We start from the raw sequence: 20,058 nt of genomic DNA, 5'->3' as shown, positions 1-20,058 counted from the left end.
CGAGAAGCAGTACAACAGGCACCCCTGTAGAGCGTCGGATGCCTCGGGCTGGGGTCACACAAGATCCAGACGCACGATGAGAGGTCGGGGGGCTCAGCCCAGAAATGTTCGCCATGTATTAATCTGCACATACCGTCCCGAGAACCAGACAAGTGCCCACACGACTATAGTTTCTGGTACAGCTACAACCGAAGACACGATTCATCTCCCTCGCAGTTTACACGTGGGTTGGCCTTTGCACGTTCATGCACCGCCGTCAGGCCTTCTTGCAACGGCTAGCACTCCTTTGCTGCCCCGCCCCGCTGCACGAAGCCATCTATCACACCTTGCTCGTTGCATGGCCACTTCACATGTACCCAAGCAACATGCCCTCTTTCCACCTCCGTTGCAAGCGTTCGGCCCCTCCACACGGCCACTCCGGCTGTTCACTTGCTACGCCACGCCGCCGCCTCACTGCCGGCTGCGCCTCACTTCCACCTTGCAAGCCATCCACCTCTTGCAGCACGCAGGCTGCTGGTCCGCTCTTCGGCTCATGGACCCGAGTGCGCCACACACACCCAATTGCGGACCCGGCCGTCAGCCCCCAACGCCGCTGCTCAAGCCGCCTTGCGTGCCTTGGGCCGCACCTCCGCGTCCTGGACGGCGCGGATGTAGATGGCGTCGGCGGGGTGGTCGCGCTCACCCTGTGCAGTGCAGCGGGGGGCAAGAGGGGCAAGGGTTGCCATGGGGAAGAAGCCTCAGCCAGCTAGTCAGCAAGCCAGCGCGCGTACCGGGCCGGGAAGCCGAGTGGAGAATGCGCTGCATGAGGCGAATGGCATGAGAGGGCTCTGCTGTGCAGTCTCACAGAAGCTCCCCTGCTCGGCATGTGCCGTACTGTCCTTTTTGGTGAATTGTCAAGACACGCACCTGCTCGTATGCATAAGAAGATGCAACTGCCAGCATCTCGCCGCTCCGAGAGAAGCACATGGAGGCGACCGAGGAGGGATACCGCGCCGTCTGGCTGAGCCGCTTCTTGTTCTCGCCGTCCCAGATGCAGATCACGCCGTCGCCGCCACCCGTGGCGAACGTGCCGTAGCCTGGGCGGGTAAGTGGCAGGGAAAAAGAGTCGGAGGATGTGGGGGTGATGTGACTCACTGCGCGGAAAAGGAGCAAATCGCAGGCGCAACCCGCCGGCTGCCTCGTCAGTGGGCACTAGCTGCACGCACACTTGCGAGTGCACTTGGCTCCTGGTGTTTGTGCCCCTTCTCATTTGGCGGCCCTTTGTTCTACGCCGTTCCAGCTAGGCCCCGGCCGCACGCACACCTCGACGCCAACGGCCAACAACTCACCTCCGTGGAAGGTGATGGAGTGCACGGGGTACACCACGTCCTTGCCGCCCTCGTTGCGCCGGTGGCACTTGAACGCGTACTTGTTCGCCTGCGGGTACGGATGGCGCGCATTTGGGTTCAAGAGAGAAGGACGATGCGTCCGCAAATGAATGGGTGTTCTCCCAACACAGCAGCTTACGTCTGGTTTAACACACATTGACCTAATCCATCACCCGTTTCACGTGAAACATTGCTGCAGTGCGCACACCACGGCAGGCGACAGGGCAAATGTGCCGTGGCAATACCGCAACCACATGCTCTGCAAGCCCAGACAGTCCCTTCTGGCACGCCTTGGTGTGCTCTACGCTACTGCTTGCTATCCTGCTAGCCGTACTCCTGCCTCCAACGCCACCTTCTATTCCGCCAGGCTCCGCACCTGCGCGTCTGCGGCGTCGAAGAACTCCATTGCCACGCGGCCCTCCACACTGCCCACCGCATAGCCACGGCCGTCTGCAAGCGCAAGCCACACACGTTTGGTCTCCATGGCGTCAAGGCACATACCGTGCACAAGGATCCAGGATTATGTGATGCTCCGAACATGGCTAATACCGATGGCCGTATGTGTTGCCTGCCAATACTGCTAGGTGAGCGCAGCGTGTACGGAACGTGAAGCGCCCTGCCCTGTTGCCCACCCGGCGAAACTGTTCACTGGTCTGCCATCGACCGACGGGACCTCTGCTGGCCTACCTGTGTACACCGCCACGCTGCGTGTCTGGTACTTGAGGCTGCTCTCGCGATGCTGCTCCAGAGCCTCTCCCGCGGCGCCGCCAACCAGCCTGTATTGGGAAAGAGAGGCGACGATTTTAGGTTGCTGGAGCAGTGACGGCTGCAACTCAAGTCAAGTCAAGCCATGAACAAGGTACACATTGAGGGCAGCGCATGGCTTGCAATACCTGCTGTCCCCTGGACCCAACCCGTGTTCGCATCCACATAATGATCGGTGCAACCACGCACTTGCGGATGTCGTATATGAGTATGTGCCGCCCCGACGTCGCCACCACCAGCCGCTCGGACCCCGCGCTCATGCCATACACCTTGCCCGGCAGGCTCACAACCGCGGTGCAGTTCTGGCCGGGCGGGGCGCGCGGGTCCCAGGCCTTCAATGACTGGTCCCAGCTGCCGGTCAGCAGCACGCCTGCACACCAGCAAGGGGATGGGCGCAGGGGGTGACCACGCGAAGCAGAGCACCGGGTGCAGCACGGCAGTGGGCAGAGCGGGCGAGCTGGAGCGGGTGGGCACGGGAGGAAAGTGTGTCCACTGCTTGGAATCGGGTCCAGAGTGCGGCTAGGGGTGCTGCAGCACGTGCATGCAGCTGCGCGCCGCGACTTCTCCGCGGCTGCCCAGTCCTGACCAGGCAATCCTGTAGGTCCCATGCCGAGTCGAAACCCCATCACCACATGCTCAGCGCGCCACCGCGCACCTTTCTCTGGAATGTAGGCGAGTGACTGCACCGCGGCCGAGTGTGTGCCCAGGACCGCGCTTGTTGTTGTTTGAGTGTCATAGCTGCACGCAAGCAGCCCGGCAAATACCAATGTCATGAATGATTCAGGGTGCCGGCAGGAGTAGCTCCTCCAGGCGACCCAAATGCACCATGTCGCACCATGACCATGCCCCATCGCCTGCACCTCTGTGCTGCCCGCACCCCGCAGGCAGCAAGCAGCTAGTCACGCTACTGGCCCTGCCTCACACCCAAACGCGCAATACAAGGCCCCAAACCGTAACACGCTCACCCGCGCTGCACCCTTCCACTCCTCGATTCCAACGTGGCCCCCCGCTCCTTCCCATTGTGATGCAGCACTCCCTTATTAGGATTGGAGTAAACTGCCGCCAGCTACAACGCTCTCGTTCTGCTGACCGCGTGACCTGGTCACTCCCATCCAAATATCCAATGCCCTCGGTCTCCAATGAGCGACAGGAATGGAACCGCTGGCTACCTTGTGCCCGCACCGCTCACCGCTTGATTTGGCCGTCCAGTCCGGCCGCATACACAGTCCCGTCGCTCTCAAAGCAGCAATCCAGCAGGGGTGCGTGGTGCGAGAAGGAGGCGCGTGGGAGGCGCGTGCTCGCGTCGTATAGGTGCAGGTTCTGCACGACCACAGGGGTGCACTTGCTTCTGATTGCAGCGCTGGCGCTGAGACGGATGAGGAAGAGTCAGAAACATGATATACTATAAAAGCAGGGCATTGAGGTTGCTGCTCGCTATTTGGGGAAGGCTGCTTAAGATTGCGCCAGCGGCCGGGGTGGACGGCTGTGGGCACGCAGGCACGCACCCCTGGCACCGCTGGCGCCCAAGCCCACGCCACGCCTGGCGACACCCGTGCCCCAAGGACCCCACCCTCGGCCCCACATATGCGCCATAACGAGGTGACGTACCTTATCCCACGACGCGGCTAGCAAGAGGTCACTGGTGCGACTGAATATGACGCGCGAGATGCCATCCGAGGGGGGCGATTCTACGGGGTCACCCAGATACGCGGCAGCCGGTGCAACTGCAGCCATAGTGTCTTCACGCGCGCAAGGGTGCTACCGCGGCGCCCGCCGCGCTCCTTGAAGACCGCAGCCCAGTCCCGCCTTCTTGAGGCGCAGCAGCTCAGTGTCCTAAACGGCTAAAACTTATTTTGTATAAGACAGGTGTAGTTTGGTTGATCTAGCCTATCGTAACAGTGCTGCGACAGACATGAAATGCGCGCAACCCGTATAGCTTATGGTGCGTATGCAGCAATTTTAGCGGTTCCAGACTGTCCACATGCTACCTGGGATAGTATGTCCACTATCAAGTATCTAAAGGCTTGTGTGGAGTCTGCATGGGACCGGGCCTGCAAGTCTGCTTCTGAAACAGCGAGCTCCCTGCCAGCCAGATAATACAGCACGTATATAGTCAGGACAGATGCAGTAAATAATATTAATTGCTTGCATGGACTTTTCTGAGCGAACACGGAACCGGGAACGACCGGGAAGGGGGAAGTACAGGGAAGTAGTCGATGCGAGCTTCGCCGCTATGTGGCTATACAATTGCAAGCCCAGCTAGGAGCAGGAGGACCAGCGGAGCAAACACACCGACATCGTTGCCAGGTACTCCTCGCACTGCTTCGCCTGGCAGGACCAGCAAGTCTAACAACGTTGTGACAAGTCCACATGGCAGCATAAACTCAACTATGAATAACGATCCGGGGGCTCAAGGCGAGACCTCTCCGGAGCTAGCCCCTTCCTGCCAGCAACCAATTTCCCGCGACGACGATTCCGAGGAGCTCCTAAACCCTGCGGTTACTGAGGCGCTAGAGGGCTCTACATATGAGGAGGGCGATGTCAGCATCGACGTGCCGCCTGTGCCGAGCGAGGAAGACACAGGGTCACCATCCGGGTAAGATGCATGGCAAGTCATCCACCCGGGGCTAGGTCAACCTTCTACAGTGCAGACTTGCCGGGGCTGTACCTTTGTCTTACATGTCATGCAGCAGCATGTTGGGTTTCTCGACGGAGCTGACCTGTTTTTTTGCCGGCTGGCCGTGCTGCCCCTACCTGCTAGTAGGGGACGACCTGGCCCGGACGACGTGTTCAGCCCGCTCGGCTGGGTTCGCCCGCTCGGCGAGGAGGAACCCAGCCTAGCGCTGCCACCCATGATGCAGTCGTCAATAGAAATTGAGCCAGAGGCCGAGGACGCACAGGCGTACGAACAGGACCCGATGGCAGCTGCGGCCGTAGCCGGCCTGGTAGGGCCGGTGGATGACATCGAGTTCCCTTCCTCGCGGAACTCCCCGGACATGCCTGGCGCCTCGTCTGTGTACCTCAGCCAGTGGGAGGCGCGCGAGGAGTCGCAGCCTCAGTCGCCGCGCTCCGAGCATTCGGGCCACTCGTCTATCTACCAGGGGGCATCTGCCCGGACCAGCATGAACGGAGGTGGGAGGGGGGGGGGCACGACAAGTGGCCAAGCACTACGGGACCGACAGCTTTGGGGATTGTCGGCGTTCTGATGACGTCATGTACCGCTGTTGTACACCTGCATTGATACTGCACTTGCTGCGCATGCCTGCAGCCTTCTACGAGCCGCGAGCGCTGATCCGCTCCACGGACGCCAAGCCGGGCCTGGAAACCGGCGATGTGGTCATGCTGCTAAGCAAGGTGCGTTCCCCGGTAACTCGCGCATGTGGGTTGAGGCCGGGATGGCGACTGGCTTATTCCATGGTTGAAAGGGCGTTTGTCTCAGCAACCCAGTCCCCGCCGGCTCCTGCATGGTCCCATAGGCCATAGCTTGGCCCAACTCGTCGGCTTTCTGGGCTTCGGTGTCCCAGCGCCATGACCTGTGCACCGGTGCCGGCATTTCCTTGGACCGTACAGGGCCGACCGTACATCGCGGTGCAGGCCCAGCTGCCGTACAAGCAGGACAAGGTTCACACGGTGCTGGACGTGGCGGCCGACGAGCACCTGGCGCCGGAGAGGGAGGGGTTGGCCTACCTAGAGGTCATCAAGCAGGTCCGTAATGAGTGCATATGCAACCTCTGTCCCCTCTGTAACATCCGCATTCTAATACATGCGGACATAGAAACGCTGCGTGATGCCGCGGCACTTGTGCAGCGCTCTAAGCATACTTATTGCGTAATGTGTTGCTGAGCTAGCGTTAGCGGCATGTCAACAAGACTGTCCAGGTGTCAGCTCGTAATGGTCGCCGTCCACACTACGTATTCCCCACAGGGCCCCTTCCTGGGCTTCCGCTGCAGCGCGGCGGGCAACCGCTTCATGCAGCCTCGCCGCAAGGCGCCCCACCGCCTGGTGTTCTTCAACTTCAACTGCGGCGTGTGGGAGCAGTGGGAAGTGCTGGCGGCAGGGGAGGGCGGCGGTGACGCTGACTGGCGCAACGCGGCGTGGTCGCAGGCGCCTTTCGTGTTCCGGAGCCGCCGCATGCCGCAGGTGGGCAAGGGCTGCTTTCGGATTTGAAGTACCCACAAACGTGCTGATGCGGAATGGGTGTAGATGCGTGCTGGGAGTGGGCGGTGAAGCCCCAGGCATTGACGGGGTAGCTCCTTGTCCTTACCTCAAATTTGCTAGAGCCAGGCTGCACCATGATACGCTAATGTAGGTCGGGCTCCACGGGATCACGTCGCAGGTGCAACTGGCCGTGGAGGTGGTGCGCGTCGGCTTCTACTCCCTTGTCAGTGGCGGCGGCGTGGCGGCGCCCACCCCAGGTGCGCCCGCAGCCCCCATCTTCGCCCCCACGCCGCGCTCCTTCATGCTGCCCATGATTCCCGAGGAGGGCAACATGGAGGACCAGAACCTGCGCCGCATCAGCAACGTGCTCGTGCTGGTGCGTGGGGACCGCAGCTCAGGAGTACGGCTTGACAGGGGGATCTGGGTTGGTGAGCTTGGGGGCGTGTGGGGCTGTTCGATGCAGGGGTATATGGGGAGCATTAGCCGCATTCTTGCGGCTTCGTGATTGTGAGGCTATCGTGAGGCTTGTAAGAGGGTTGCTGGGGCTTAACCCTCATTTTAACCGTGCAGGAGTGGTTCAAATTCGTGGACCACGAGAAGGTGCTGCGGGAGGGCTTGGAGGCTGACCTGGCGGCGCTGCTGGAGGAGATGGCGCAGCTCAAGCTCAACACCATCAGCCAGGTGCGGGAATGGGTGGGTGTTGCGTTGGTGGTACAAAGTGGCGCATATCGGCTGTGTTATATGTTGGGAGCTTGGCCTCGCCTGGACGTCGCAGCCATGCCGCTAACACCCGTCATTGACCCATGGGGAACGTTGCAGGTGGAGTTCCTGCGCGTGTACATGAACGAGGAGATCACGTCCCTGCTGCACCACGTCACGTCCCGCGACACGCTCATCGCCACGCTGCGGGCCTGGCTGCGGCGCACGCAGCAGGTGGCGGCGGACCACATGGCCCGCCTGCGCCACCGCCGCGTGCTGCTGGCTTGGAGGTGCGGTCATGATCACCGCACGTAGTTGCCGTGTGTGCGTCAAACGGCGCAACATTGAGTGGGCTTGATTGCGCGGCGTTTAACCGTCGCTCGCTCCGCGAATGCCTGAATTCAGGAATGTGGTGGACGACATCGTGTACCATAAGGCCGCCATCCTTAAGCTGCGCCGCAAGCACAGCCGCGAGCTTCGCGACCGGGCCTTCTGGGCGTGGTACGGCCACGCGCGCGGCACGGCCGGCGCCAGCACCAAGCTCATCTTCGCGGTGCAGGTGTGTCGGCTGCCTACGGACCGTGCCCGGTGCTGTGATGGTTCGGGTGTCGGTGGGGGATCGGGGCAAGCATGTCAGCTGCACACCATATGCTGTTGGCTAACCCTAGTGCGCACTGCTTGTGTTTCAACTTCGCTCGCAGCGGCGCTCGCACGCGCTCATGTCGCGCGTGATGCTGGGATGGCAGGCCGTGATTGAGCATCGCAAGCAGGCCGTGCGCGCCGTAGCGGTAGCTGTGCAGCGCCGCTGCCATCGCCTCATGTTCACCTCGCTCCACGCCTGGCGCATGCTGGTGGCGCAGCGCGAGCTGGGCCGCGCCGCGCTGCAGCGCGCGCTCAGCGCGGTGCGCCAGTGCTGGCTGACCGCCGCCTTCACCGCCTGGCGCAGCGCGGTGGCGTCATCGCTGCGGACACGGGTGCAGGTGGAGCAGCTGGCGGCGCGGCGGTCGGCGCGCGCGGTCGCGGCGGCGCTGGGAGAGTGGCGGGCCGTGGCGCGGGCGCGCCGCGCGCTGCGCGTGATGCTGGTGACGCACTGCTCGGAGGCGGTGATGCACCGGGCGTTCTGCGGCTGGCGGGCCGAGGCAGTGGCCGCAACAGTGCGTCGGCGCGCCGCCGCCGCGCTGGCATTCAGCTGGGGCTCGGTACACCAGCGGCTGCTGTTGCGCAGCTGGCTGGAGGTGGCCGTGGTAAAGCGGACGACGCGGCGGAAGCTACTTCGGCACGTGGCTTCGCGCAGCGGCTTGCTCATGGTAAGTCCGGTTCGATGGCATGCATTCGGGCAACGGTATACGTTACTTAAACATTCGACCCCTTACTGAGTTCCTCAACCCCGTCTGGGCACGTGCAGGGCCGGGTGCTGTTCTCGTGGCAAGCGCTCACTCAGGAGGCGCGTCGGCGCCGCATGGTCCTAACGCGGCACGTGCAGGTGCGTGTGGTCCCAGGTTTCGGACATTTCCGCAGTTTCACGTCCAGGCTGGGCAGCCTTAATTTGTCACTCCAAACATCTCAAATGTTTCGCTTGGACGTTGTGTTCCGAATTGCAGATGATGGGTACCCGCAAGCTGGCCATCGCGCTCATTGGCTGGCGCTCCGTGACCAGCCGCATGTCGGGCATCCGGAGAAAAATGATCTCGGCCGTCACCCGCCTGTCCACTCGTAGGCGAGTAGTTTTGTTCATGTGTGGCGCCCACTGCGGCCTTGTAGCACACACATCAACTGCTGCGTCCCCGATGAGCATGGCTGCGAACAATCAAAGGGTCAGTTGCCCTGGCTGGCAGGCATTAACACCTGCAACACATACAATCTCAACAGGATGTCGTCTGCCTTCACATGGTGGCGCACCTACGCTGTCGCCCGCCGGGCGCTGACCGGCCGCGCTGCACTGGCCGGCTCCAAGCTGCGGCGACTGCGGCTGGACTGCCTGTTCAGCGGCTGGCGCGACCTGACGGCGCGCTTTGCGGCGGCGCGGCGCGGCATGGCTGCGGCCTGCCGTCGTATGCAGGTGTGTGGCGGTCGGTGACCCATACCTGCTCACTGCTGCGCGGTTGCGTGTCAACATCCACGTTTTCACACTATCCGTCCATGTGCTTGCCCCTGGTTATGACAAATGCTTTTCTACTTTTTGCACGCAGACACGTACGCTGTCTGCCCTGTTCCGGGAGTGGCACTCGGTGACCAAGGCCGCAAACGCACACCGCCGCGCCACCGTCCGCGCGCTCCCCGCCAGCACTCGCGACCTGATGGCGCGCATCCTGGCCTTGTGGTGGGCCCGCCACTGCGCCAGCGCCGGCAGCATCATAGACTCCTCCAACGCAGTGCGTGACCCCGGGTACTACGCCGCGGCGCAAGCGGAGCGCGCTCGGCAGTTCGCGCTGCGGTCAGCCGGTGGCGGTGCCAATGCTGGCGGCCCTGGAGGCGCAACGGGCAGCGGCACGCCAAACCGTCCGGTCGCGCAGCAGTCGGGCGGGCCGGCGGCGGTTGTGCACCTTCCGCAGGGAGCGTCCGTGCCACCCACTCGCCGGGCCAACAACGCACAGGTGCAGCAGTTTCAGGGAGCCAGCGGCGCGCCTGCTGCTTCCGGCAGCCCGAGCGGCGCCGGAGCCGGCTCTGCTTCTGGCCTGACGGTGATGATGTCTCCCACGCGGCCACCGCTGCACCCGGGCAGTGCCGCTGTCTCGCCGCGCCACACCCGGGACAGCAGCAGCGGCAGCGGCCTGCCCAGCGCCGCCGACGCCGCCGCGGTGCTGTACAGCACCACCACGGTGACGCCGCAGCGGCGCGTCAGCAGCGGCGACGGCGTGTCCTACCGCGACGTCCTGGGCGCAGCCGCTGCTCGCACGCCCTCGCCCTCGCGGCCCGGCGGTGGCAGCGCCGTTGGTAGCCGCAGCAGCAGCGCCGGCCGCGTGCGTGGCAGCGGCACCGGTATGGTGGCGCTGCCTCACTCGGCCCCCTTCATTCCTGCCAACTCGCCTGTCATTGGCGCGGGCTCTTCGCCGGTGGTGGTGGAGATGGCGCCGGGCCGCGGTGCGGAGCAGCCGCAGCGGCTGACACCCATCGGTCTGGCCGAGCTGCTGGATGACGAGGACGCCAACGGCGAGGCCGGCGAGCTCGAGGCGATGGCCTCGGTGTCCGGCTACGCGGATGGCGGCTTGGAGGACACAGCCACGTCGCCCACTCGCGACGTGGGTGTGGAGGTCTCGATGCTGGAGGACCGGGGCGGCGAGGCGGGTGGCTTCGCGGGCTTCGGCTCGCCGGCGGGTGGCGGCCACCCGGTCAGCGAGATGGCGTGGGGCCCCGGCTTTGGCCCAGGCTCTGGCGGCCTGGGCCGCTGGCTGGCGGCAGCGGTGCTGACGCAGTGGCGGCAGGCGGCGGTGGCGCGGCGCGAGTGGCGGGAGCTGACACGGCGCGTGGTCCTGAGCCGCTGGCAGAAGGTGGCGGGTACCATCTTCACGGCTGTGCGGGAGCGGGTGGCGCTTGCCCGCAAGCTGTCCAGCGTGGCCGACGTGCTTGGTGCCCGCATCCGAAGCACCAACAACCGCCGGCTGCTGGAGGACGTAAGTTGCAGCACCAGAGCATGCTCAACGACTTCTTTGTGGACCGGTATTGTATCAGCATCCAGATTGGCATCGCCGTGACCCTTTCCCTGGGACGTGCTTCGATGACAATGCAGGTGTTCGGAGCCTGGCAGGGCGCTGCACGCCAGAAGAAGCTGTATCGCACGGTGGTCAGCCGCTTCAAGTCTCGCACCGTGCAGGGCGTGTCTCAGCTGGTGCTGCTAGAGTGGCATAAGCTGGCGGCGGCGCGGGCAGCTACCAAGCGCCGCGTGGCTCGCCTCGTTGCGTAAGTGTCTCAATGGTCAATTAAGTCTGCCTGTACAAGGTGTGCCATCTTTGGCGATGTGTCTGACACAATGTCTGGTGCACATGTAACTGCAGCCGCCACTCTGCCACCCTGGCCTCCTCGGTCTTCCTGGCCTGGCACGACTACACGCGCCGCGCCGTTGAGCGCCGCATTACTGCGGTTGACCAGGCATCCCGCCGCTCCAAGGAGCTGCTGTTCAGCGCCCTCAACGGTTGGTGCGGAGCTGCCGCGGAGCGCCGCGCCCGCGCGGCTCGCGATGCCCGCGCAGCGCGCTATGCCCGCCGCCGGCGCCTGGCCGGCGTGTTCAGTGGCTGGCGCACGGCGGCTGAGGCGGCGGCGCACCGGGCGGTGGTGGCGGAGCATGCTGGGCGCTCCGTGGCGCTGAGGACGGCATTCGGTGGCTGGCTGCAGATGGCGTCGTCAGGTAAGAGCTGATCTAGGTTGCTACGTGCCGCTTGAATGCCCGTCTGCCGCGGGAATGCCCGTAACCAGTACATTCATACCAAGTTGTGTGCACGCCTGACCTCCTCAACTCCCTTCCGGCATTGCATGCGCACGCGCAGGGCCACGCGGCTTCCTGCCGGTAGCATTGGAGGCGTCCATGCAGCGGGCAGTGGCTTGGCGGGACCGCCGCCTGCTGCGCACGTGCTTCAACGCCTTCGCAGACAACCGTGTGTAAGTCTGGCGGTGCTAGTGGCGACACGGCAAGATTGTTACTGTTGTGTGGAACTAGCTGCCTGCCCCCAAATTTACATGGTTCTTGTGTCTGTATCCCCGACAGCGAGCAGCAGCTGCTTAAGCGGCAGGCGACAGCAATTCGGGAGAAGGCGGAGGCATCCACGCGGGCGGCCATTCTGGCGTCCTGGCGCACCGAGGCAGCGGCTGCGCGGCGCGCGGGCGTGGAGATCCTCAAGATGGGCGCAAGGTAAGCGTTCTATGTCAAACCCTCCAACGCTCCAGAGACATCAACGTGTTATACGTTTGCAGCTTAAGGCGTTCCTGGCTGACCCCATCCAATCATGCTCCTTGCCTGTCCACACACAGGCGCTGCAGGCGCACGGCGGCGCGCTGCTTCGCTGCCTGGCGCGGCCTGGTGGATGCCCAGGCGGTGGCGCGGCAGGCGGCGGCGGAGCTGGCCGTCCGCTGCGACGCCGGCCTACTGGCCTTCGCGTTCGAGGCCTGGCAGGACGCGACGGAGCGCGCCAAGGCCGAGCGTGTGGCGGCAACGCAGCGCAGCGCGGCGGAGGACGCGCGGCTGCTGGCCGCAGTGAAGCGGCTGAGCCGCGGCTCGGTGTGGCGGGTGAGTGGAGTGGCGCTGAGGCGCAAAAAGCATGAGCTGGGCATCATGTCAGCATGTACACGTGCCCGAAACCATAAATAGCGTGTGCTAAGAATGCTGTTTTGATTTCGACACCGTTTGCAGGCGTTTGAGGAATGGCGCCAGCTTGTGGCCCGGCGGCGGCTGTTCCATACCAAGGTGCTGGCGGTGGCGCACCGCGTGGAGCGTGTCCTGGCCAGGTGCGCGGCTGTCGCTCATCGTTGCGCGAAATGCCGTATTGTTTCGCTGGGCTATGGGTTCCAGTATGGTAACATGCCCAAGCTTGCATTGTTTCGTGCCTGGTCATTTGCGTGTACGAACATGCGAATGGCGCGTGCACGGCCCTATCTACAGGCACGTGCTTGCGGCCTGGGCAGATGTGACGGCGCGCAATGAGGCCATGCGCATGCAAGCGAATAAGCGCTTCCTCTCCGGGCAGCACAGCCTGCTGCGTCTGGTCTTGCGCGGCTGGCACGAGAGGACCGCCTACCTGCGCGCCGCGCGCGCCAAAGCGGAGTCGCGCGGACTCGTGGCAGAACGGACCCTGCTGCGAAGCACCTGGGAGGCTTGGTGCGAGCTGGCAGACGCGTCCAAGTACCGTGCGGAGACGGCGGAGCGCCGCGCGTGCGCGCGCCGCGACGGGCTGTTTCCGTCGCTGCTTCGTACCTGGGTGGCTATGGCGCTGGCGGGCGCTGAGGCGCGGCGTCTGCAGCGCGTGGCGCTGGGGCACCTGCTGCTGCGCCGCTACCGTGCAACGCTGCGCCAGGCCTTTGGCGTAAGTTTGCGCTGCTGGGGGGCTGAGAGGTCTGAAGGGAGGTGACCGTCCGATCATAATTGGATCACATCGGCTCAGGGGCCGCCTTTCTCTGCTTGGCTGATGTGCGACTGGGGAACAGGATTGTGTCAGCTTGTCATGCTGCCGCTTCAGCCTCGCTGCACGTCTTTTCAGCTGTGGTTGTGTGCCATGCCCCTCACAGAAATGGCGCGGCGTGGTTGCGGACCGGCTGGCGCGGGAGGACGAGCTGCGGCGCTGCATTAAGCGCAAGAAGCTGGCGTTCTCGCTGTTCAAGCAGTGGTACTGGGAGGCGTTCGACTCGGATGTGCAGGCAAGGCGGGGTTGGACTGGGTGCAGTGTCACTGGGACGGGAATTGGAGTAATGGGGTTGCGTCAGAGCTCTCTAGCATCATAGCAATATGTTTTGATTAGCTCTTGTATGTTCCGCGATGATTCTCACGACCCCAACTCCATTTGCCTGCAGGCGACCATTCGCCGCATGTTCCACTCCACGGACCCAGCGGCCCACAGCCCCGAACCCACCCGGCGCTACACCACCGTGCATGGCGCGTCGGCAGCGGCCATGCCGCCGCACGACCCACAGCAGCAGCAACACCAGATGACACGGCACGTGTATGTGCAGCCGCAGCTGTACGGGCAGTACGGCATAAATACCATGGGCACGGCTGCGCCGCGCAGCAGCGTTGCCGGCCTGCCGGTGGGCCCTGGCGCTGCGGTTGTGGGCCTTCAGAATCGGCTGCTGCAGGTGCAGGCACAGCAGCAACAGCAGCATCAGCTGCTGCACAGGCAGGTGGCGGTCTCCTCATCCCACACCACCACCAACGCAACTACCGCGCGCACCCTGGCTTCGTCATTCGATGCCATGGCAGGCGCCGCTGGACGCCCCATGCCCGCAGCTACGCCCATGCAGCCCGGCACCGCCGCCGCGGCGCTGTCTGCCGCCGCCGCCGCGACTTACACCAAGCGCACAAGCATGGTTACGGTGAGTCGGCAGGTGGCCGCCACCACGGCGGTCACCAGCGCCGCTGCCGTGCTGGGCCGCGCGGGAGCTGCGGTGGCGGCGCCGCGGTCGACCCTCGGCAGCATCCAGCTGCACTCGGAATCGGACGATTCGGATGACCCGGACACCCTAGGCTCCATGCGAGCAGCGCCGGCCGCAGCCGGTACCCGGCGGGGCATTGAGCAAGCGGCTTCATTCGGCTCCTGGGCGCAGCCCGGTGGCCGCGGCGCCGCGCCGGTGCCCGCCCCCGCCCCTGCGCCCGCTGCCGGTGCTAACACTGCTGCCGCCCGGACCGCTGGCGCGCTGGCAGCGTCCGTAAACAGCGCGCGTGCAGCCGCCACCGCTGCCGCCGCCGCAGCGACTGCGCCCGCGGGAAGCTCTGCCACCACCTTTGAGGCTGTCACCGCCATGAACGCAGTGCTTGTGAATGTGGCAAACCAGCTCACCGAGGTCTCTCGGGCAAGCCTGGAGATTGCGGCGGGCGTGGTGGCGGGCGGCGCCGCAGGCGGCATGTTGTCGCCCAACGCTGCACGTGCCTTTGGTGGCGCCGGCACGGGCCCTGGCAGCGTGGCGAGTGGCGGCGCGCCTGGAAGCGGAGGCGCCAAGCTGCCTGGCGTGGTGCCCACGTGGCGGCAGGTGGCCAGCAACCAGCTGTACGACGAGCTGTATGACGGGGAGCAAGCAGGCGTGGCGGAGGGCGACGAAGGTGCTGGAGCGGTTGAGGGGCAGGCCGACGGGGAAGGGGCGGCAGGCGTGACGTATAGCAACGTGATATTTGGAGAGGGCGAGCAGGAGGTCGGAGACGGCGAGGAGGAAGAGGACGCTTGAGGTTAAACAATTTTGCATTCGGGCGTGCGAAGAGGTTTGGAGGCAGTCTACTACGCCAGAGGCTTTGTGTTTTGCTGGCAGAACAGGCGGGGGCTTGAGAATTTTGCGGACCGAAGTGCGAAGAAGACACTCAGACGGTGACCAGGAAAATGCATATCGTATAGGCGATGTGACTGTGGCCGTGACTGTGGCCAGTACCGTATGCTGTGATTCGGCAAGCAGGGCGTGTTCTCACCCCGTAGGTACGCCCTTTGGCGCGGTGCCAAAGACCATTGCAGATCAGACGCCAATACGGTAGTCCCTAGCCCCGCCGTTGTCTGTTTCGACACCCGTTGTGATCCCCTAGATCGAGGTGTTGAGAAACACCGAATTAGGGAGGTCCATCCATCCACCGCAGTGTCAACTCCTCAGGAACACGTGTCCGTGATGCGACCACAAAGGCCAGACGGCGCCGTTCCAACAATGATATGTCTATTTTGCTGCTTCATGTGGTCCTATCCGCATTCTGTATGGTGCCCTGTGCCCCAGCTGCATGTTTCGGCTGATGTTTGTCCCTGTGCTGCCAGAATGCAGCTGCTGAGGGCCTTACAGCGATCTTCGCCACATGGCCATGCAACTTCCAGACCACCAAATCCATGCACGCGAGGCATGGACCAGACGTGCATCTCTGACATGCCGAGAACGGACTGGCACGAGACTTGGGACCCAGCACTTGACTTTGACAGGCACAGTAGACGTCACAGGTTTAACTGCACGGCTACAGAAGTCATTTACACACGCCACGCCACGCGGCGACACCGGAGACAACACTGGGTCAGCAGCTCCTAATCCTGCGGAACTGTCTGGCGCCTTGTTTGCCACCCGGGTTCGGTTCGACACACACACTCCAACGGAAAGGACGTCTCCACTCCTCCCGCGAAAGAATAGAGGACAACCATTGGCCCGCGCATTACACGCACATAAAAAAACCAAACGAACAAAACAAATTGATATCGCACGACGAGGGCACTCAGTGAAACCCGGTGTAACCTTGACTGGCACTTACGCCACGCTTGACGTCAACAGCACGTCTTCCTAACACACACGGTTTAGGTGTTGACGAATGGGAAGGGTAAGAATGTAATAATATAATCACCCATTCGGCAACACCGAAACATTCAAAAATTGGCGACGACCCCAACCTTCACACCCTGGCGTCCTTCCGCGGGCTCTACGCATCAGTCCCACGCCCACTGATGGCACGCCACAACTCCACTCTCAAATTGGGTGCAAGGGTCGCTGATGCCCTTGAGCTCTTGTTCGGCAGATGCAGCTGGGCCCACCCCAAATGCACTGCATAGACAGTGCCACGATACGCACACACACGGACACGGTCATACTCTAATTGTCCCCTGAATCTTGCGCTGCCGCAGCAGTGGCTGTCAAGCGGCTTGAGGACTGCTAAACGTTCATCCCTTGCTTCTTCGCGGTCGGCCGTCGGCCTCAGGCAGGCGTAAATAGCACGGCTTGATGGCACGGTGCATCCATGCCGTGACCTCCGAACCGTTATATCAAGACTTCATGTACCCCCCCCCCACACACACACACACACCCACACGAACCCGTCACCAACCTGCAGGCATCCTATCACACTGTACACCCTGCCCAGTGCAACAACGATCTCCTGCAGACTCCCGGAGAGCCCCAGCACACGTGGTACTGGACGCGCGACCTAGAACCCTCCTGCACACACACACACAGCGCCGCCATCCCAGCCCTGCTGGCGGACACTGCGCACCGCGCTTGCAGTGCACACTCAGACAGGTAGGCTTACTGCGGCTGGTTGAACGACTGGAAGTTGAAGGCTGGGGCCGCGCCGCCACCCATGTCGCCGTCGCCGCCGAAGTTGAAGGCACCGCCCTGGGCAGGGGCCTGGTTGACGCCGAAGGCGTAGGTGTTCTGGGTGGGGTTGACGGCTGCGGGCATAACGCAGGACGAAAGCAAACGAAGGCAAGCGTCAAGCCAGGTCGTGCGGCGTACTTGCTTGTAAGCAGACTGTCCAGCGGATGGACAGCAGAGCATGCAGATCTGTAAAGCAAGTATAAATTTAAGCGTGCACAGATATGAAGCGCAGTCAATACTCACCGGGCGCCAGGTTCTGGTCATCGCCCTCATCCACGTCGAAGTAGGTCTCCAGGATGTGCACCGCCTTCTCGTACAGGTCCTCGTTGGGGTGGTCCTGTGTAGCAGGCAGGGTATGGCCAGGATGTCAACAGATTGTGGGGTCACGTTACAGGCGAGTAGGTTTGTCCGATTGAGCTAACATCACGCGAGCTCGCAGCCGCGGAACATGTCGCTATAAGGCAGCCCCCTGCGCGCCGCGAAGGCTATCACACCTGCAGGTGCTCAACCTTGTCCAGGCCATCGGCGTCCTCGATCATCTGCGCGTACGGGTTCACGCCGGCGCTGCCGGGCATGGAGCGCTCCTGTTGTCCGATCTTGAGGATGTTCTCCAGGCCCTCAAGCGCCACGGTGATGATGCGGATGTCTGCCACCGTCAGCAGGTCGCACAGCGGCTTGATGCAGCCCTGTGCAGATGGACAGACGGACAAACTCAGTGCCAGCCAACCATCCCCACAGGGAGAAGATGACGGGGCCGGAGTGCCCATACCATGGTGCCCGGACCTCAGCTGCTGCTGCACAGCATGTGGGCATAGCCCAGTGGCTCGCACCTGCTGCACCAGGTACTTGATCTGGTCGTTGGAGCCGCCCGAGGTGGCGTTGCTGATGGCCCAGGCCGCCTCCTTCTTGATGTCGAACTCGGCGGTGGCCAGCAGGCCGATCAGCGGCGGGATGAGGCCGCTGTCGATGACGGCCTGGATCTGGTCCTTGGTGCCGGCGGTGATGTTGGACACGGTCCAGCAGGCCTAGCGGAAATACAAGGTGCATCATCATGTAAGGAGCACGAAGCAAAAAGGACACGCAAGCGTTGTTGTGGCGAAAAAATTGAAGCAGGACCGAATGTGATACATCAGCTTTGAATATACAAGCCCTAGAGGCCTGGGCTGCGTGCCAGGCACCAGCTCACCTCCTTCTTGATGCTCTTCTTGTGGTTGGTCATGAGAAGGTTGTGCAGGCACGCCAGCGCGCCGCAGTTGATGATGACCTGCGTCTGCATGTCGTTGCCGGTCACGATGTTGCCCACGGTGCGCAGGGCGGGCACCAGCACGCCGGGCGACGTGTGCCTGCGCGGGTAGCAGCAACGGGAAGGTCAATATCATGCGGGTAGAAGTGTCGGAGTGAGACCACTGCCCGGCTCGCTACAGACCATTGCCCCATCTCACCCAGGCCCCTGCTCGATACATTTGAACCCAGACGGTCCTACATCCCCTCTCACAGGAGCAGCTCCACCAGGCGGCGGCACACGCCGCTCTCGATGACCTTGTCGATGCGGTCGTTGTCGCCGTCTGACAGGTAGCTTAGCGCCCAGCACGCGTCCGTCAGCACCTCCTCGTCGCTGTGGTGGATCAGGCGGGCCAGCGTGGGCAGCGCCTGGCGGGTCTGTGGAAGGGCCGGAAGGGCGACGGTAAGGGACATGAGGCAAGACCGGACACTGGTGGCACAGCCCGGAGTTTTGCATCAGACCAGTAGTCCCATGCCCGTGCTGATGCAGCTCCACACCTACCACAATGAAGTTGGGCGCGGGCTTGCCGCGGCAGAAGTTGGACAGGGTCCAGGTGGCGTTGCGCAGCATGGAAATCTTGCTGTTCTCCTTCAGCTGCTCCAGCAGCGGCGGCAGCGCGTTGTGGCCCAGCACATAGTCGCGGCACTTCGGCGAGTCACCGGCGATGTTACCCAGAGCCCACACCGCCTGTGTGTCCAGCAGCATGCATCAGGTCAGGGCGGTGTTTCGTGCCATTTGAAGCTTCGAGTGCGGGCGTCCCCGCCTTGCCCCCCCCTTCCCTTTCCCCACGCACGCAGCCCGACCAACCTGCTCGCGCACGTCATCGTTGGGCGAGGCCAGCAGCTGAACAAAAATGGGCACCGCGTTGTGGTCGATAACCACCTTCGTGTGCTCCGAGGTGCCCGACGCGACGTTGGTGAGCGCCCACGCAGCCTCAAACTGTTAGCAGTATGAAATAACCGCTTAAACGAACTACACATACAGGCAATGACACGGATAAATGCAAGACCAAGTGCAACATCTGCGAGTGCGGCCCCACGCCAACCTGCAGCTGCGGAGTGTCGTGGCGCTGGAGGAACTCCACAAACTTGGGGATGACGCCCGTCTTGATCACCTCCTCAATGGGAGGGTTGCGCTCTGCAGCCAGCGTCACCCGCGTTTCGAACAGAGGGACAAGAAGAGCGCGGGACCGTTCTCAACTCACCGATGGACAGCAGCTTCCTGAAGCGCTGCGTGCAGTCATACTGCTGCTCCACGGTGCCGTTAAACACACCGTGTACCATCATGGGCAGCTCATCCAGCTGTTGCTGCGGGCGGCAAAGGCAGGGGGTACATTGAGCGGGGGATCGCGCGCGAGACACATATTGCCCTCTGAAGCACCACTCACGCGGCCAACAGCATGCTTGGTGCTGTCCTCGATGCCGAAGTTGGCGTTGGCCGAGGCCGGGGCGAAGGTCGAGCGCTTCTTCTGCAGATTCTCATCGCGCTTGTTCTGACGCAGTGCGATAATGTTGTCCTCACGCTTGCGGCGAGCCTCCTCCGCATCAATACCCTTCTTGTACTCCTTCTTGCGGGAAGCGTCAGGGCGCAGCATTTTTGCTCGGTGGCTCTTGAGCAGTGGTGGACGACGGAAAGCAACTACCTAGGTGCAGCAAGTGGTTGACTGTCGCGTTGGAAGTCACTGCGTGGCTGGCGAGAAGAGCGGGGGCTGCTTTAAGTGGCGCCGAGGGCGCGATTGGGGCGATAATTTGAAAGCGATGGGCACCGGCCGCAACTCTGGAAACCGAGCAGCCACACATTTAAATGAGCACAACACTGCATGTTATTTCAGCATCTTAACTCTTAACGCGCAGCTCGCTGCGCCGCCGGGTAGCCTGCACATGCAAAGCTGTCGGGTCTGGCGTTCAAGGTCCCAAACCCCTCGATGCCCATGCCTTATGCAAGTATGCGAGCATAATCCCCGAACTAGTTCAGAGGTTTGCCCGTGCGCTGCCCGTGCGCTGCCGTGAGTTTGTGCCATGTGCCCAGCCATGTCAGGTGTGAATC

The 20,058-nt window shown here is 62.9% G+C and overlaps 3 protein-coding genes across 3 annotated transcripts; 1 reads left to right on the top strand and 2 right to left on the bottom strand.

The window, feature by feature from the left end:
- CHLRE_04g215750v5 (uncharacterized protein) lies at positions 1 to 4,117 on the bottom strand. The gene is made up of 9 exons (XM_001698605.2): positions 3,741 to 4,117; positions 3,322 to 3,452; positions 2,788 to 2,870; positions 2,322 to 2,502; positions 2,055 to 2,143; positions 1,744 to 1,817; positions 1,329 to 1,416; positions 907 to 1,076; positions 1 to 683 (listed from the first exon to the last, which is right to left on the bottom strand). The coding sequence occupies exons 1-9, from the start codon at positions 3,864 to 3,866 to the stop codon at positions 597 to 599; spliced, it is 1,029 nt and encodes a 342-aa protein (XP_001698657.2). The 5' UTR covers positions 3,867 to 4,117; the 3' UTR covers positions 1 to 596.
- Positions 4,118 to 4,233: 116 nt separating this feature from the next.
- CHLRE_04g215800v5 (uncharacterized protein) lies at positions 4,234 to 15,419 on the top strand. The gene is made up of 23 exons (XM_043061693.1): positions 4,234 to 4,728; positions 4,897 to 5,264; positions 5,401 to 5,486; positions 5,703 to 5,837; positions 6,057 to 6,272; positions 6,469 to 6,666; positions 6,861 to 6,971; positions 7,110 to 7,279; positions 7,395 to 7,548; positions 7,691 to 8,296; positions 8,395 to 8,472; positions 8,591 to 8,706; positions 8,859 to 9,048; positions 9,179 to 10,600; positions 10,717 to 10,886; positions 10,982 to 11,331; positions 11,471 to 11,582; positions 11,689 to 11,832; positions 11,952 to 12,207; positions 12,331 to 12,425; positions 12,580 to 13,000; positions 13,203 to 13,331; positions 13,485 to 15,419. Exons 1-23 carry the CDS (start codon positions 4,523 to 4,525, stop codon positions 14,847 to 14,849), a joined length of 7,098 nt encoding a protein of 2,365 aa, XP_042925093.1. The 5' UTR covers positions 4,234 to 4,522; the 3' UTR covers positions 14,850 to 15,419.
- A 3-nt stretch (positions 15,420 to 15,422) lies between these two features.
- On the bottom strand, positions 15,423 to 19,813 carry CHLRE_04g215850v5 (uncharacterized protein). Its single transcript, XM_001698604.2, has 11 exons — positions 19,400 to 19,813; positions 19,217 to 19,319; positions 19,058 to 19,149; positions 18,820 to 18,951; positions 18,514 to 18,699; positions 18,226 to 18,389; positions 17,917 to 18,073; positions 17,561 to 17,755; positions 17,225 to 17,416; positions 16,974 to 17,067; positions 15,423 to 16,804 (listed from the first exon to the last, which is right to left on the bottom strand). The coding sequence occupies exons 1-11, from the start codon at positions 19,604 to 19,606 to the stop codon at positions 16,659 to 16,661; spliced, it is 1,668 nt and encodes a 555-aa protein (XP_001698656.1). The 5' UTR covers positions 19,607 to 19,813; the 3' UTR covers positions 15,423 to 16,658.
- Between the last annotated feature and the right edge of the window lie 245 nt (positions 19,814 to 20,058).

The sequence above is a fragment of the Chlamydomonas reinhardtii genome, chromosome 4 (assembly GCF_000002595.2).
Source record: "Chlamydomonas reinhardtii strain CC-503 cw92 mt+ chromosome 4, whole genome shotgun sequence".
NCBI classification, from domain to species: domain Eukaryota; kingdom Viridiplantae; phylum Chlorophyta; class Chlorophyceae; order Chlamydomonadales; family Chlamydomonadaceae; genus Chlamydomonas; species Chlamydomonas reinhardtii.
Note: the sequence above shows the minus strand (reverse complement) of the source record. Positions and strands in the feature narration are given on the sequence as shown.

Coding starts and splice junctions, on each gene's coding strand:
- CHLRE_04g215750v5 (XM_001698605.2), bottom strand. CDS start 3,866: ATGGCTGCAGTTGCACCGGCTGCCGCGTATCTGGGTGACCCCGTAGAA. Junction 2,871..3,321: donor CTGGACGGCCAAATCAAGCG/GTGAGCGGTGCG, acceptor GCTTGCGTGCAG/CTATGACACTCAAACAACAA. Junction 2,144..2,321: donor CTCATATACGACATCCGCAA/GTGCGTGGTTGC, acceptor TTCCCAATACAG/GCTGGTTGGCGGCGCCGCGG.
- CHLRE_04g215800v5 (XM_043061693.1), top strand. CDS start 4,523: ATGAATAACGATCCGGGGGCTCAAGGCGAGACCTCTCCGGAGCTAGCC. Junction 6,667..6,860: donor TCAGCAACGTGCTCGTGCTG/GTGCGTGGGGAC, acceptor TTAACCGTGCAG/GAGTGGTTCAAATTCGTGGA. Junction 10,887..10,981: donor CGCGTGGCTCGCCTCGTTGC/GTAAGTGTCTCA, acceptor ATGTAACTGCAG/CCGCCACTCTGCCACCCTGG.
- CHLRE_04g215850v5 (XM_001698604.2), bottom strand. CDS start 19,606: ATGCTGCGCCCTGACGCTTCCCGCAAGAAGGAGTACAAGAAGGGTATT. Junction 18,700..18,819: donor ACGATGACGTGCGCGAGCAG/GTTGGTCGGGCT, acceptor CTGGACACACAG/GCGGTGTGGGCTCTGGGTAA. Junction 17,756..17,916: donor AGAAGAGCATCAAGAAGGAG/GTGAGCTGGTGC, acceptor TATTTCCGCTAG/GCCTGCTGGACCGTGTCCAA.